At 47.8% G+C, this 14,275-nt stretch overlaps 1 protein-coding gene across 1 annotated transcript in view; it reads left to right on the top strand.

Annotated features, from left to right (window-relative positions):
- Positions 1–4,557: 4,557 nt before the first annotated feature.
- Positions 4,558–14,275, top strand: part of LOC310863103 (uncharacterized protein) — a 107,465-nt gene continuing 97,747 nt past the window's right edge. The window contains exons 1-6 of the mRNA XM_083771236.1: positions 4,558–4,792; positions 5,493–5,706; positions 7,293–7,415; positions 8,928–9,532; positions 10,552–10,984; positions 11,763–13,302. Coding sequence (XP_083627362.1) covers positions 4,752–4,792; positions 5,493–5,706; positions 7,293–7,415; positions 8,928–9,532; positions 10,552–10,984; positions 11,763–13,302 — 2,956 coding nt within the window. The 5' untranslated portion in view covers positions 4,558–4,751. The remainder of the gene's footprint in view (positions 4,793–5,492; positions 5,707–7,292; positions 7,416–8,927; positions 9,533–10,551; positions 10,985–11,762; positions 13,303–14,275) is intronic.

The raw sequence follows: 14,275 nt of genomic DNA, 5'->3' as shown, positions 1-14,275 counted from the left end.
CCAGGAGACAACCCACAGAGCCTAGTCCCTCCATGTGCCAGAAGTGTACCTCCCTGCCCTGGCAGAGTAGTTCTGGAGTAGTTCCAACGGATTGTGTGCCCCTGGTTTTTTTCCCTAGTTGAGACTGATTGAGGGTAGCTACTGGGACGTAAGTCGGGACTTGATCACTCCGGCTGGGTCGCCTGAGTGAGGGGTATGATGTTGGGGAGACCCGAAACCCCGATGACCTCAGGATACATCACTGAGGATACGTCCAGGTGCATCCATGTGATGTTTCTTTAGTTACTGTATGCCAAAATGAGGCACATTTGAACAAGAAGATAAAGATGTGGGGTGGGTGTCTTGGAGATAATGGTAGGAGAGAGAGAGAGAGAGAGAGAGAGAGAGAGAGAGAGAGAGAGAGAGAGAGAGAGAGAGAGAGAGAGAGAGAGAGAGAGAGAGAGATGAGAGAGAGAGAGAGAGAGAGAGAGAGAGAGAGAGAGAGAGAGAGAGAGAGAGAGAGAGAGAGAGAGAGAGAGAGAGAGAGACCTGGGGACCTCCTGGACCTCCCCACTCAACGACCACTGAGTTTGTCTGCATTAGACTAAGGGCCACATACTGATCACCATAACTCAACCATACCAAAATGGACCCGTAGAGGTTACAGCCCCATAAGGGTTCATTTGGTTCCTAACTATGGATTATTTTAGCTGGGGACCCCCCCTGGAACCCCCTCAAGGACCCCTGGAGTCTCCAGAACCCACTTTGAGAATCACCTGTTTAGGACAGGTGCTATTGGGTTCTTTGTTTACCATGTGATTTTAATGTCTCTCTGCATTCTATACATGTTTTATAGAGCGTCACAGTCCCGCCCCCTGCGAGGGCACCGGGAGAGAATTCCCCATTCATTTTTTCCATTTTTTGTTTCAAAACTTATTTACAAATAATTAGAAAAGAAGAAAAAAAATTGCAGTGTACAACACCTTTTTTTAAACAATTTTTCTACTTTCACATTTTTTGTTCGACCCAAAGGTTTTTGTTTATTGTCATGATTTGTCAACTCGGCTGTTGGCTTTGTCCGAGGTTTACAGGTCTTTAAATAAATACGTTTTGAAACGTCTATGGGGAAAATGAATGGGGAATTCTCCTCTGGTTCCCTCGTCATTCTAAAAGGCGGCGGGACTGCGACACTCTGTACTTGCTTATTGCAAGTCACTCTGGATAAGTGTGTGATAAATGCCTACATTGTAAAGAGAGAGAGAGAGAGAGATTTTAAGAGTTTAAAAGTGAAAAGGGAATTAACAAATGCTAGTATTGAGTTTGCCATGTAACTCATTTAGCTAAAAGCACACTTTGAGACACTTCAGTCCACTCGCCGCTCCACCAGATTATGTCATCTCCATAATCAACGAGCCCCACATTCCAAAAAAAAGAAAAGAAAATCACTCTCTCATTAGCAGGCAACTGCAGCACTCTCTCTCTGTTTCTGGCACAACAGCGCACAACAGCTCCCCCTACTGGTACTCATTCTCGTGCTCATTAACGTCACAGACACACATAGGCGGACACGTCACAGACACACATAGGCGGACACGGACATCGCTGGTTGTAGGAGTGGTTGCACCACTCAATAAAAATCTGCCGCAATTATTTTCAGCAAAGCAAAGCCCCTTCTAATGAGCCCCTGCTCAGGGCAGATTGTTAACTGTAAAAGATTCTAGTTGTGGCATAATTATTATATATTTGTTTTAGATCTTATACTGACAGTCATGGAACATGGCAGAAATATAATTAAAGTCTTGGACACTTTCCATCTGGACACATGTTCTTGGACTGACGAGCCGTGAAAGGATTTATGGAGGGGAAGAAAAGAAGCATTTGTGTGTTTGATGTTAATGAGATGGACGACGTTAGATGTCTGGATGGATGGTTCCCCGTGGTGGTTTGAAACAACTAGGACTCACAGCCAGGAGGAGAGAGTCATCTGAACCGTGGGACCAGATGTGGGCAGAGACTAGGACTCACAGCCAGGAGGAGAGAGTCATCTGAACCGTGGGACCAGATGTGGGCAGAGAGAGACCCGGCAATCCATGTGTTGTGTTGAGGATATGACAGGCCTCTCACTTCCATGCTGTCAGCTGGAAGGAAACCTTGGAGGCCTATGTCTGCTTTTTAATGTTTCTTTTTGGAGAGGTGCGCCGCTATAGCCCCATCTATATTGAGCTATTGGTGTAGATTTTCGTCTAACACAAACATTAACAAACATTAAACAAACATTGACAATGAATGGAGAATCTACGTCATATGTGGACCAGCAAATCGACATGTTATAGGTCATGACAATGTACGATGATAAGAGCGCTCCTCACTTTGCATGAGTGTGATTTTTTTTAAATTCTTGTAAATCAATGTACTTCGTCGTACAAGAGTTTGGTGCAAAAAGTTGCTAAAATAGCTGATCAACGCGCTCACAACGCATCACGCTGCATTGTGACAGGGGGGGCGGCAGTGGTTCAGGGGTAGATCAGACGGATATGGGAACTAAAGTTCTCAAACTCTGCCCGAACCCGACCAGGCCCGACCAAGCCCGGCCCAACACGACGTTTTAGGGCCTAAACTACCTAAAAAATATGCTAATTAGTCGGGCCGAGCCGGTTTCCCTCTGGTTTGCGCACCAAACAAGCTACTAACCACCAGTTAACTTGCCAAGTTGCCATATGCTTAAATATTTTATAAAATCAATCGGATTATCACAGCTGAAGAAGCGTCGGGTTTTCGTCATGTTGCACTGAGTCTCGTTAACCCAGCTGGCTGCGATGAATAAAACCTAATTATTAATCAACGTCACCAAACGATCCATGTTGGTGATATATAACTTATAACGCTACACGTAAAGCAACTTCACTTCAGAGGAAACTAAGGGAGGGAGCTGCAGCAGCTATTTGTGTTTACTCACCAGTCACCACTGTATGGAATCCATTAGAATGATTGGAAATGGAAGTTATGGAACATTGATAGCCTCTTCTAACGTGAGTTCTTCTAACGTGAGTTACATACATCCTTTATTTTGATAAATCCGTTGATCTCCGTTCTCACTTTCACACTGAAACACGACGCCGCTGAGCCACAATTTAGTGCTGCTTTTTTTTTCTGTCGGTCTTTTGTCGGGCTTCGGGCTTAACATTATGGTAATCTTTAGGGTCGGTCCGAGCCTCGGGCCGACCCAGTTAGGGTAGGGTCGGGCCGGGCCACAATTTTTGGGCCCGTTGAGAACTTTAATGGGAACCACCAATTCCCCAAAACATACAGTTTTTTGAGTGGTGCCAGCCACTCCATTGTCCAGCAATGTGTGTGTGTCCCTGCCTGCCTGCCTGCCTGGCTGGGTCCCTGGGTCCGTCCGAGCACGGAAATAGTACAGGTTTGTCTCAGATCTACAAGTTCACAACGTGTTGCTGTGCAAGTACAGTACAGTACAGTACAGTACAGTACAGTACAGTACAGTACAGTACAGTACAGTACAGTACAGTACAGTACAGTACAGTACAGTACAGTACAGTACGACTGGCTCAGGAGGTAGAGCAGGTCGTCCAATGGGGGCGGCGGTGGCGGTGGCTCAGGGGTAGAGTGCCTGGATGGTACCATAAGGTTGCCAGTTCGAACCCGGGCTCCCCCAGAGTTACTGTCGAGTGTCCTTGAGCCGATGTGCTAGTTGGTGCCTTGCATGGTTTCCGCTGCCATCGGTGTATGAATGTGTGTGTGAATGGGTGAATGTAATGCACAATCTCTGTAAAGCGCCTTGGATAAAGGCGCTATATAAATGCACCATTTACCATTTACCAATGATCCGTGGGTCGGCGGTTCGAATCCCGTCTCCTCCTCCTGTCTACATGTCGAAGTGTCCTTGGGCAAGACACTGAACCCCAAATTGCTCCCTATGTGCTGGTTGGTACCTTGCATGGCTTCTGCCGCTATCGGTGTATGAATGTGTGTGTGAATGGGTGAATGTAATGCACAATCTATGTAAAGCACCTTGGATAAAGGCGCTATATACTGTTTTTTTGTATAATTTTTATCCCACGATTTTGTAACCCATTTTTCACCCCTGTGTCAATTATCTAATGTGATCCTGGGCTCTACACACCCTCCGCCAACCTGGGGAGAGCAACGGACTTGAACTCATGCTTCCTTCATGCCTGAGTGTCCAAGTTGCTCCTTTACACCTGACAGGGGGGAGTTTCCCTGGTTGGACGTAGCGCGTGGAAGGAACACGTTATTCCAACCAGTTCCTTTCCCCTCCATCAGGCGCCCCGGCTGGCCAGGGGGAGGCAGTTTAGAGACCAGGATTGGCGCTATATACTGTAAATGCACCATTTACAGTACAGTACAGTACTATGAAGAACAGTTGTTTTTGTTTCGTTTCCACCCGACCGACAGCGTTGATATGTATAGGCCTCAGTTTCTCTCTCTCTCTCTCTCTCTCTCTCTTTCTCTCTCTCTCTCTCTCTCTCTGTGTCCCCCCTTCCCTTCCCCCTCTTAACATCGCCTCTGTCCATGTTCCAGGTTGTGGTGTGTGTGAGTGTGTGTGTGTGTGTGTGTGTGTGTGTGTGTGTGGGGGTGATTGATGACGACAGAGACTGTACTACTGGAGGGAAACCCTTGAGGACAAACCCAAACCCCGGCCAGCGGAACAGAACGGAACGGAGCGGAGCGGCGTCTGATCTTCTTCTCCCGTGACTTGCTTGTTTCCTGCGTCCCCCGGGGCGGGCGTCATCATGCCTCCTCTCCTACGGCCTGAAGTGACGTGGTTTCTGAGGTATGGGGCTGTGTGTGTGTGTGTCCTTGTGTACTTTTCATGATTAATGATGTAATTGCGTGCGTGCGTGCGTGCGTGCGCTTGTTTTTGCTTTCACAACAATCTGCACAGGGCCAATATGACAACTTGAACATAACAAAAATGTAAAAAAATTACACTTTCAAAAATATACATATATCGTTGCTGTCGGGAAGAAACCAGAAACCTCTTATCTCCATATTTTAACTTTGTATAAATTACCTGCCCTGCCATATATTATTATTCCAAAACGTAGATTAAACAGCCATTTTGGCGATCTGCAAGCTCAAAGTGGGACATTCGGCAAGTTCTTTGTATGCATTTTGATGCCAACGCCGTTGTACTTTTACTCAAGTACATTTTGAATTCCGGACTTTTACTTGCAAACCAAAAGTATTTCCATATTGCAATATTGATACATTAACCCATTCTAGGTGGGAACCCCTTTTTGGTGTTAGCATTATGTTATGCTTTAGCTATTGAAAAATAGCAGATCTACAAGCTCATAGCGCGCCACCGAGTGGCGCGCTATGAGCTTGTAGGTCTGCTATTTTTGAAAAACCGAAGAACGACTGACATAGAAACATAGCTTTTTCAGAAAACTGTCAGGATGTAGAAGACATGTTTAGAATCTGATCTCAGGTCAAAATGGTACTTCTTTGTCCCCCCCCTGTGCCCCAAGGTGCTGTGTGCCTGTGTTGCTGTGCCTCCTGGGGGTGGTGGGGGTGTGCCAGGCCCAGAGGGACTGCACCGGGGCAGACTGTCCCGAACTGGACCACTGCATCGAGGAGGTTCTGGAGAACGGGGAGTGCTGCGCCTCCTGCGTCCAGACGGGCTGCACGTGTGAGGGCTACCAGTACTACGACTGTGTCAACGCCGGCTTCAAGAACGGCAAGGTGAGACCCACACTGACACCGGGGATTAACCCGTTTAGACCTGAGCTCCATTTGACAAAATGTCTTCTAAATCCTACCAGTTTTTTAAAAAAACCTATGTTTCTAACTGTCAGTGGTTCTCAAACTTTTTTTTTGGACCCCATCTGACCCCCATCTGTTGTTCCAGGGACCCCCCCCCCCCCCCCCCCCCAGAAGCAAAGATTTGAGTTAAAAACGTTCGTTCTGAAAAAAATATATATTCAAAGATTTGCTACACATTAACACGATTTTTCTAAAATAGCAGACCTACAAGCTCATAGCGCGGCACCGAGTGCCGCACTATGAGGTTCCCTCCCAAAATGGGTTTAAAAAACGAAGTTTGGAAGCACTCGATCGTGTTCAGTAAAGCCTCCTGCATTATGTGCAGATTGAAAACAGGTGGTACGCTGTGTTGCGTGATGTCCAACGAGCACTTCCAAAACAAAAAATAATAATCATCTGCAAAGAATGTCTTGACAGAAAGTAGCTCATAACATGTCTATTGTCTACAGTGGATTTTTGAGTGGTGCAACCACTCCAAGGAACAGCAATGTCTGTGTGTCTGTGTTCACCTATCTATGTGACGTTAATAGAGAGGTGGGGGGGGGGGGGGGTTGCACCACTCAGTTCACACGGGTGTGATGTTATGAAACAAACACTGTGCAGATAGAAAGAGGATAATCAAGCGTTTCGTACAGCTGTAATGTTGGTGAGTTTGACGTAGTTTTAATACCATCAAATTGGACTTTTCTGTTTGGGCGTATGGGCGGTCAATGGGCGGTCAATGTGGAAATTGCACCTAGTCTCATATGGTCGATACCACAGACAAATAATGACACTCATTGTTCCCTATACCCATCTGGCCACACGCACGCACACAAACACACTAGTTTCATTAGTGTTTCAGTGACTCGTACATTAAAAAACGTTCAACTCCACAGTTCATTAAATTGGTTTTCTTCATTACCGTCGTCTGCCATTGTTACTCAAATACTATTTCATTAGTGATTTCCAATTTTGAAATAGGAAATTGAAATTTGGTTCTTTATGAGGATGAAACAATGTGTGCTCTGACACCTTTTAACCCTTTCAGGTGCCAGAGGGGGACTCGTACTTCGTATAGACTACGGCAGCACACAGTGACCTTTGACCTTTATTAACCCCTCTGGCACCTGGAGGGTTAACCCCTCAGGTGCCAGAGGGGGACTCGTACTTCGTAGACTACGGCAGCACACAGTGTTAACCCTTTATTAACCCCTCCAGGTGCCAGAGGGGGACTCGTACTTCGTAGACTACGGCAGCACACAGTGTTAACCCTTTATTAACCCCTCCAGGTGCCAGAGGGGGACTCGTACTTCGTAGACTACGGCAGCACACAGTGACCTTTGACCTTTATAATATGAACCCCTCAGGTGCCAGAGGGGGACTCGTACTTCGTAGACTACGGCAGCACACAGTGACCTTTGACCTTTATAATATTAACCCCTCAGGTGCCAGAGGGGGACTCGTACTTCGTAGACTACGGCAGCACACAGTGACCTTTGACCTTTATAATATTAACCCCTCAGGTGCCAGAGGGGGACTCGTACTTCGTAGACTACGGCAGCACAGAGTGTTCGTGTCCGGAGGGAGGAGGGAGGATCAGCTGTCACTTCATCAGCTGTCCCGACGTTCCTGCCAACTGCATCGAGGTGCTGCTTTATTATTATTATTATTATTATTATTATTACTTGCGCAAGCAGAGCACGCAAGTAATAGTTTTCGTCCATGTCGCTGTTTGATGTGTATGCACCGTCCCAGCGTATGACGTAATGACTACTTGTGCTTGATACGGCAGTCGTGCCAGATTACATACATGTATACACAGGAGCATTACCTTTAATCCTCCCGACACTAAAACATATCGTCATTACGTCACCATCGAAAACCAATTTCACCCTGGCATTGGGTCCTTTAATCCACATCTTTATTACGTCATCATTGAGAGCTAGTTGTACCAGTTATACCTGATGTCATATGCTGCTACGATACATGCGCATCAAACGGGGCGCAAAGTAACCACAGTATACCGCTAATCAACTTACAAATTACATATACATATACATAGAGGCATTTCCTTTAATCCACCCGACACTGATCGACATAAGTCACTATCTCTTAGTCTTATCATACTTAACAATACTACTTTTTTACCTCCAAAAACTAGGTACATAGCAACATTGTATAAATAAGTCAATATAGTAATGATACAAGTATACAAGATGATGAACATACACCGGAACAACAACAGGCCGAGCATCATGACAGATATTAACAACATTGTCATTACATCATGACCAAGTACAAACATGCACTTGAAAATAGTAAATAGTAAATAGTAAATAGTAAATAGTAAATAGTAAATAGTAAATAGTAAATAGTAGATAGTAAATAGTAGATAGTAAATAGTAAATAGTAAATTTGCCGCATGATGTAAGGAAAGGGAGAACATTCAGAACAATCGGAGGCAGTTAGAAACAGGAGCATGGTGTTTGGAGATGAATAATGATAGACACTTTAAAAATATTGAAGGAGTTACCATGAAAGGTTAACATTGTGGCTCAGGAGGTATAGAGAAGGTCGTCCAATGATCCCTGGGTCGGCGGTTCGAATCCCGGCTCCTCCTCCTTACCTGTCCACATGTGGAAGTGTCCTTGGGCAAGACACTGAATCCCACATTGCCTCCAGTGAGTCGGTCGGTGTGAGCTCGCCACCATCGGTGTGGGAATGTGGGAAGTGAGGACGCTGGCGTCGACTGTTCGCCACTTCACCTCCCAATGTATGAATAAACGAACCATATTGTAAAGCGCTTTGAGCACTTGGAAAAGCGCTGGAAATCCATTATTATTATTAATAAACTGTTTAGTAGCCATAAACGTCAATACGTCTAATTGCCTATTAAGTAATGGATGCCACGGGCGTCAAGACGTCTCTCCCTTGGGAATTAAAAAAAATATATATATATATTTTTTTTTTTCATCCATATTTTGATAATTCCTCTAATCTGGTGTACAGGTGATGACATGCACATTACATAATATAATTTAAAATTCTTTCTTTCTTTCTTTATAATGGGAGAATTGGCACTCAAAGACATTACTGGTGACCACCAGGTGGCGCTGAAGGATTGATATCAGTATATTTAACATGTTCCGTCCCACTAGGTGTCTGAGCCGGCGGACGGCTGCGCGCAGTGCGAGCGCGTCGGCTGCGCGGCCGACGACGGGCAGAAGTACGAGGCGGGCGACTCGTTCACCGTGGACCCGTGTCGGGTGTGCCACTGTCCCACCGAGGGCGGCCAGCTCATGTGCTACCCGGAGCCCGACTGCGACCCCACTGCGCCTGCGCAGTCGCAGCACAAACCCCCCGCCGTCCACACCAAGCCCGCCTCCTCCGCCGCTACGGAGGAGGGGGAGGGGAACGCGGCGCCCGTCGGCCCCCCGTACGCCTTCGACCGAGGAGGAGGAGGAGGAAGAGGAGGAGGAGGAGGAGGCCGCTCGCCGGCCGTCCCCCTCCCTGCCTTCTCCAAACCGCTCCGACCGGCGCCCCCACTAGCGCCGGCTCCCGTCCCGGTCCCGGTTCCGGTTCCGAACGGCGGCAACCTGCCGCTCTTCAAGCCGGCGTCGGCCATGGACAGCGGAGAGGAGGACATGGAGGAGGACGACTACGACTACGGTCCGATCACGGAGCATCCGGATCTGTACGACGACCACCGCCACCTGGAACCGCCCTTCTTCTACCCCAGCCAGGAGCCCTCCGCCGACAACAGGTGAGAGTCGGTCGGGACCGCACCGTAATCGTTAGTATCGTGTTAATCGACAGCAAAAATAATAATAAAGGGCTTATGGGCCTCATATGTGACCAGATCTGACTGAGAGACTGCCATAACGCAAAATCCAGTTTTTTTTCACCAGAGGAGAAAAACTTATTTTTTCCCAAAATGAGTCATTTTAGAGCATGTCTGAAATAAGTGTCAGAGCTGAAATCGACATGTAAATATGAAATAAATGCTTAAACATGTAGCTATAGGTGTATAATGTTAGAGACCACAGAAGACATGTAAATATGAAATAAATGCTTAAACATGTAGCTAGGTGTATAATGTTAGAGACCACAGAAGACATGTAAACATGACATAAATGCTTAAACATGTAGCTAGGTGTAATGTTAGAGACCACAGAAGTGAACCTTGCAAGCCTCTTTTCTCAACTCGCTGTCTTCTGCAAGACATTTCTCTAAATCTAAGCCATATCTCCAAAACTGGTGGGTCAAACTGAACAACCAATATATCAATATGAAGCTATGATTCCCTGCTTTCATATGACATGACAAAACAAAAATTAAAAAAAAAACAATGGCAGTCCCTCAGTCAAATTTGGTCACATATATTCTTATGATAATCATATTGTGGAGATTTAGATTCATCCTGTCAGTGCAGGCAGGCAGTGGTGGAAGAGTTAATCAAATGTTTTACTCGAGTAAATCAAATATCAACACCACAAGGTAGAAATATGTAGAAGTCTGTTATTCAAAATGTACTATAAAGTATTGGCATCACAATGTACTCATGTCCCATTTAAGCCTTTTGAAAATAGCCAATATACTCTAATCAAGTAACTAGTAACTCAAGTTTTCAAATAATCATAGTGGAACAAAAAGCACAACATTTACCTCTGAGATGTAGTGGGGTAGAAGTATTGGAAATTGGAAATACTCAAGTAATGTAAAATAGTAAAAACACCTAAAGAAATACAATGTAGTTAAGTTACTTTCTGCCAATGCCAACAGGGTTGTCTTCGCCAGTCGTCACAGCTCCGCAGGAACGTACATGACCGTTCCATTCCAGGACAGGACCGGTCCGTTCCAGGACAGGACCGGTCCTTTACAGGACAGGACCAGTCCGTTCCAGGACAGGACTGGTACGTTCCAGGACAGGACCGGTCAGTTCCAGGACAGGACCGGTCCGTTCCAGGACAGGACTGCTTCGTTCCAGGACAGGACTGCTTCGTTCCAGGGTTTGGGCAGAGGTGGAGGAGGAGGAGGAGGAGGAGGAGCCAAGCTGGAGTTACGAGAGCGACAAGGAGTCCATGAGCACGTGGGCGTGGCCACGGGCGGAGCAGGCGCTCCACCGGACCACCAGAGGACGGCGGCCTCGGGCAGTTCCATCGTGCATCAGAACAACAGCGCCGGTACCGCCACAGCTGGTCAGAGAAACACGCAGGTAACACAGGGGCATGCATCGGACCATTATGGACTTTGATGGTAGCCTGGCTAATAAGCCAGACTCAAATCTTTGTTTTGCCAACGGCTGATTCGGTCTGGCTTATTAGAAAGGCTACTTTGATGGTACGATTGTAGCGAGAGAAATAGTCACGGTTTCACCATTATCACGATCATTATACAGTAAGTGTAATTTTTTTAAGAGGTTTTATTATATATTTAAAAACACAATAATATATATACAGTAGCCATGTAATACAGTAAAATAATACAGACATAAATAAAAAGTATTATGTCTTTGGAAGTCAATTAAAGTTGAATGTTTAAACATCTTCAAGATCTTCAATTGAATTACAAAGCATTTTTCAGCTCTACATTTATTATGGCACACAAGCAGAGAATTATGTTTTGTGTCTGGACTCTGGAGTAGACTGAGTCCTCTGCGGTCAGAGAGAGTGTATTTATTATGGTCCTTCGAGCCGGATTAGCTGGCTACCCAGGGGTGACATTGAGGTCCCCCAAGTCCATCCAGGACTTGTCTAACATGGATTAAGGAGAAATAAACTACCACAATGTTGAAATATACCTTGGTGTCGCATATACTCTCTCTGACCGGGGATACTTGGGTGGTCAGCTCAGATCCAACAAACGCAACCAGCAGAATATTTAATATGGTCCTTCGAGCCGGATTTGAACCAGCGACCTAAGGATCTACAGTCCTTGTCACGCTATAGCTAAATGTTAATTTTAATTGACCCGGTCCATCTCTCTGCACGCAGGGCCGCCTACTGCACAACAACGCAAGGGCATCGGAGAGCCTCACTCGCCCTCTGCACCCGCTGCAGACGCCGGCGGGGAGCGACATCAGACCCCAGACGACGGCGAGTCAGACAGGCAGCGGCGGGGGGGTCCACCACAGCGCAGGTTTCCCCATCATACACCGAGGCGGCGGCACGTTGGCGGCGGCTCAGAAACACCCGCCACACAGAGACGGCTCAGAGACTGCAGCAGAACCTCCTCCTCCTCCCCAAAGACCCCACCAGGCTCCTCCTCCTCCTCCCCAAAGACCCCACCAGGCTGCGAGTAAAACGCCCGAACGGAAGGCGTCGTCGGACCGCGTCATAACACGCCCCGACACACACACACCGCTGAGCGCCGAGAGCAACGTCTACTCCAGCGTGTACCCGGCGCTCTACCCGGCGCTGACCCGCCGCCCGCAGGCCGGCGGCGGTCCGCTGTATTCCCACGGCGGGACGACGGCGGACGAGGAGCTGGATGTACAGTATACCAGCGAGGAGGAGGAGGAAGACATGGGCGAGGAAGAAGAAGAAGAAGAAGAAGAGAGAGTGGTCATGCTGAACCACGGCCAAGCAGGGGCCGGAGGCAGGGACGTTCCCTACGCTATCGACCCTGTGACGGACCGCCGGGAAGCAGCCGGAGGCAGCAGGGATGTTCCCTACGGCATAGACCCTGTGACGGACCGCCGGGAAGCGGTTGGACGTAGCAGGGACGTTCCCTACGGCATAGACCCTGTGACGGACCGCCGGGAAGCAGCCGGAGGCAGCAGGGATGTTCCCTACGTCATAGAACCTGTAGGTGACCCCCGGGAAGCGGCCGGAAGAAGCAGGGATGTTCCCTACGGCATAGACCCTGTAGGCGACCATCAGGAAGTAGCCGGAAGCAGCAGGGTCGTTCCTTACGCCATAGACCCTGTGGACGACCATCGGGAAACCGACACGGTGCTGCCTGAGCAAATCCCCGGGCGGACAGAGACCGCCGCCACCACCAAAGCCGCCAGCAGCACCGTCAGACCTGCCAGCACAACCAGACCAAAGATTACATCCACCACCGCCAAACCCACCAAACCCACCACAAAACCAACCACTACCGCAAGACCCAATTCAACCTCCAGGCCCACCACAACCACCAGGCCCACCACAACCACCAAGCCCACCACAACCACCAGGCCCACCTCAACCACCAGGCCTACCTCAACCACCAGGCCCACCTCGACCACCAGGCCCACCTCGACCACCAGGCCCACCTCAACGACCAGGCCCACCACTACCACCAAATCCACCACTACCGCAAAACCGGATACAACCACAACCACCACCACCACCAAACCCGCCACAAGCGCCAGGACTACCACCGCCAGCACCACCGTCCGACCGCCGCCGCTCAGGGTCAGCGTAGACCCCCAGGGTGAAGAGAAGGCCCAGGTTCAGCTCCACCTGAAACTCGGCGGAAACTCTGAGAAGGCCGCGGAAGAAGAGGAGAGGAAAGACGGCTCCGTCTCGCTGCTCGAGCCCGACCGAGGTGAGTGATAAAACATGTTCTCCACACCACCGACCATACAACGTTTCTTTGTTTAGTGTTCTTTGCCAAGCGGTTGCCTCCTGGTCTGCTGTGTTGGGACTAGTTCTCCTTTGAGTCTTTGGATAGGCTTTGGGTTGGGCTTCTACCCCGTTTGTGAATGCTGGCCAAGCAGGGGTTTCTAAAACGGGTAGTCCCAATACTTGATTCTGATTGGCTGGTTACCGTCACGTGACATCATGTGATAGCCCACACCTTCAATCACTTTATATCATTCGCAGCTGATTCTGCATCTCTGTAGCTGTACTGGGGATGGGGAGCGCTTGATTGCCTTGAAAACCCATGCCGTGCGGGCGTCTTAAGCACCGCCCGGCTCATATGACTGTGAATGTGTGGCTCCAGGCGGCCCCGTAAAGACATCAAGCGCTATTCTCCCGTCACATAGCCTACTTGGCTATGGAATAACATATTTTCAGATGGGGATCATGTTTGGGGTCCTTGACATGACATATTGAGCACCACTGATATAGAAACATTCAGAAAACTGTTAGGATTTATTTAGTTCCTGGAATAACATATTTTCAGATGGGGATCATGTTTAGGGTTCCTTGACATGAAATATTGAGCACCGCTGATATAGAAACATTCAGAAAACTGTTTTAGTGATTTAGAAGACATTCTTTTGAAATGTCGACGTCAGGCCTAATAGGTTAAAGATGTATTGGGCCCATAACTCTCCTGTGAGTGGATGAGGTAACTGGCCTGCATACTTGTGGAGGTATTACTGGAGAGCACGAGTGAAGCCATCACTCACGACTCTCACTGCTGTTACAAGAGAACATTCTTAATTCACTGGGATGTTTAAAGTTTGCATTTTACTTTTGAAAGTAAAATGCTTTGAAGTAAAATGACTCGGTCATAACCTCCAGTTGCAACAAGCTTTTGTAGCGCTCGTTTTCAACGTTCTTTTGTTGTT

Source organism: Protomyctophum parallelum (assembly GCF_964188405.1).
Source record: "Protomyctophum parallelum genome assembly, chromosome: 8".
NCBI classification, from domain to species: Eukaryota; Metazoa; Chordata; class Actinopteri; order Myctophiformes; family Myctophidae; genus Protomyctophum; species Protomyctophum parallelum.
The sequence above is the reverse complement of the archived record's forward strand: the minus strand, read 5'-3'. Positions and strand labels throughout refer to the sequence as shown.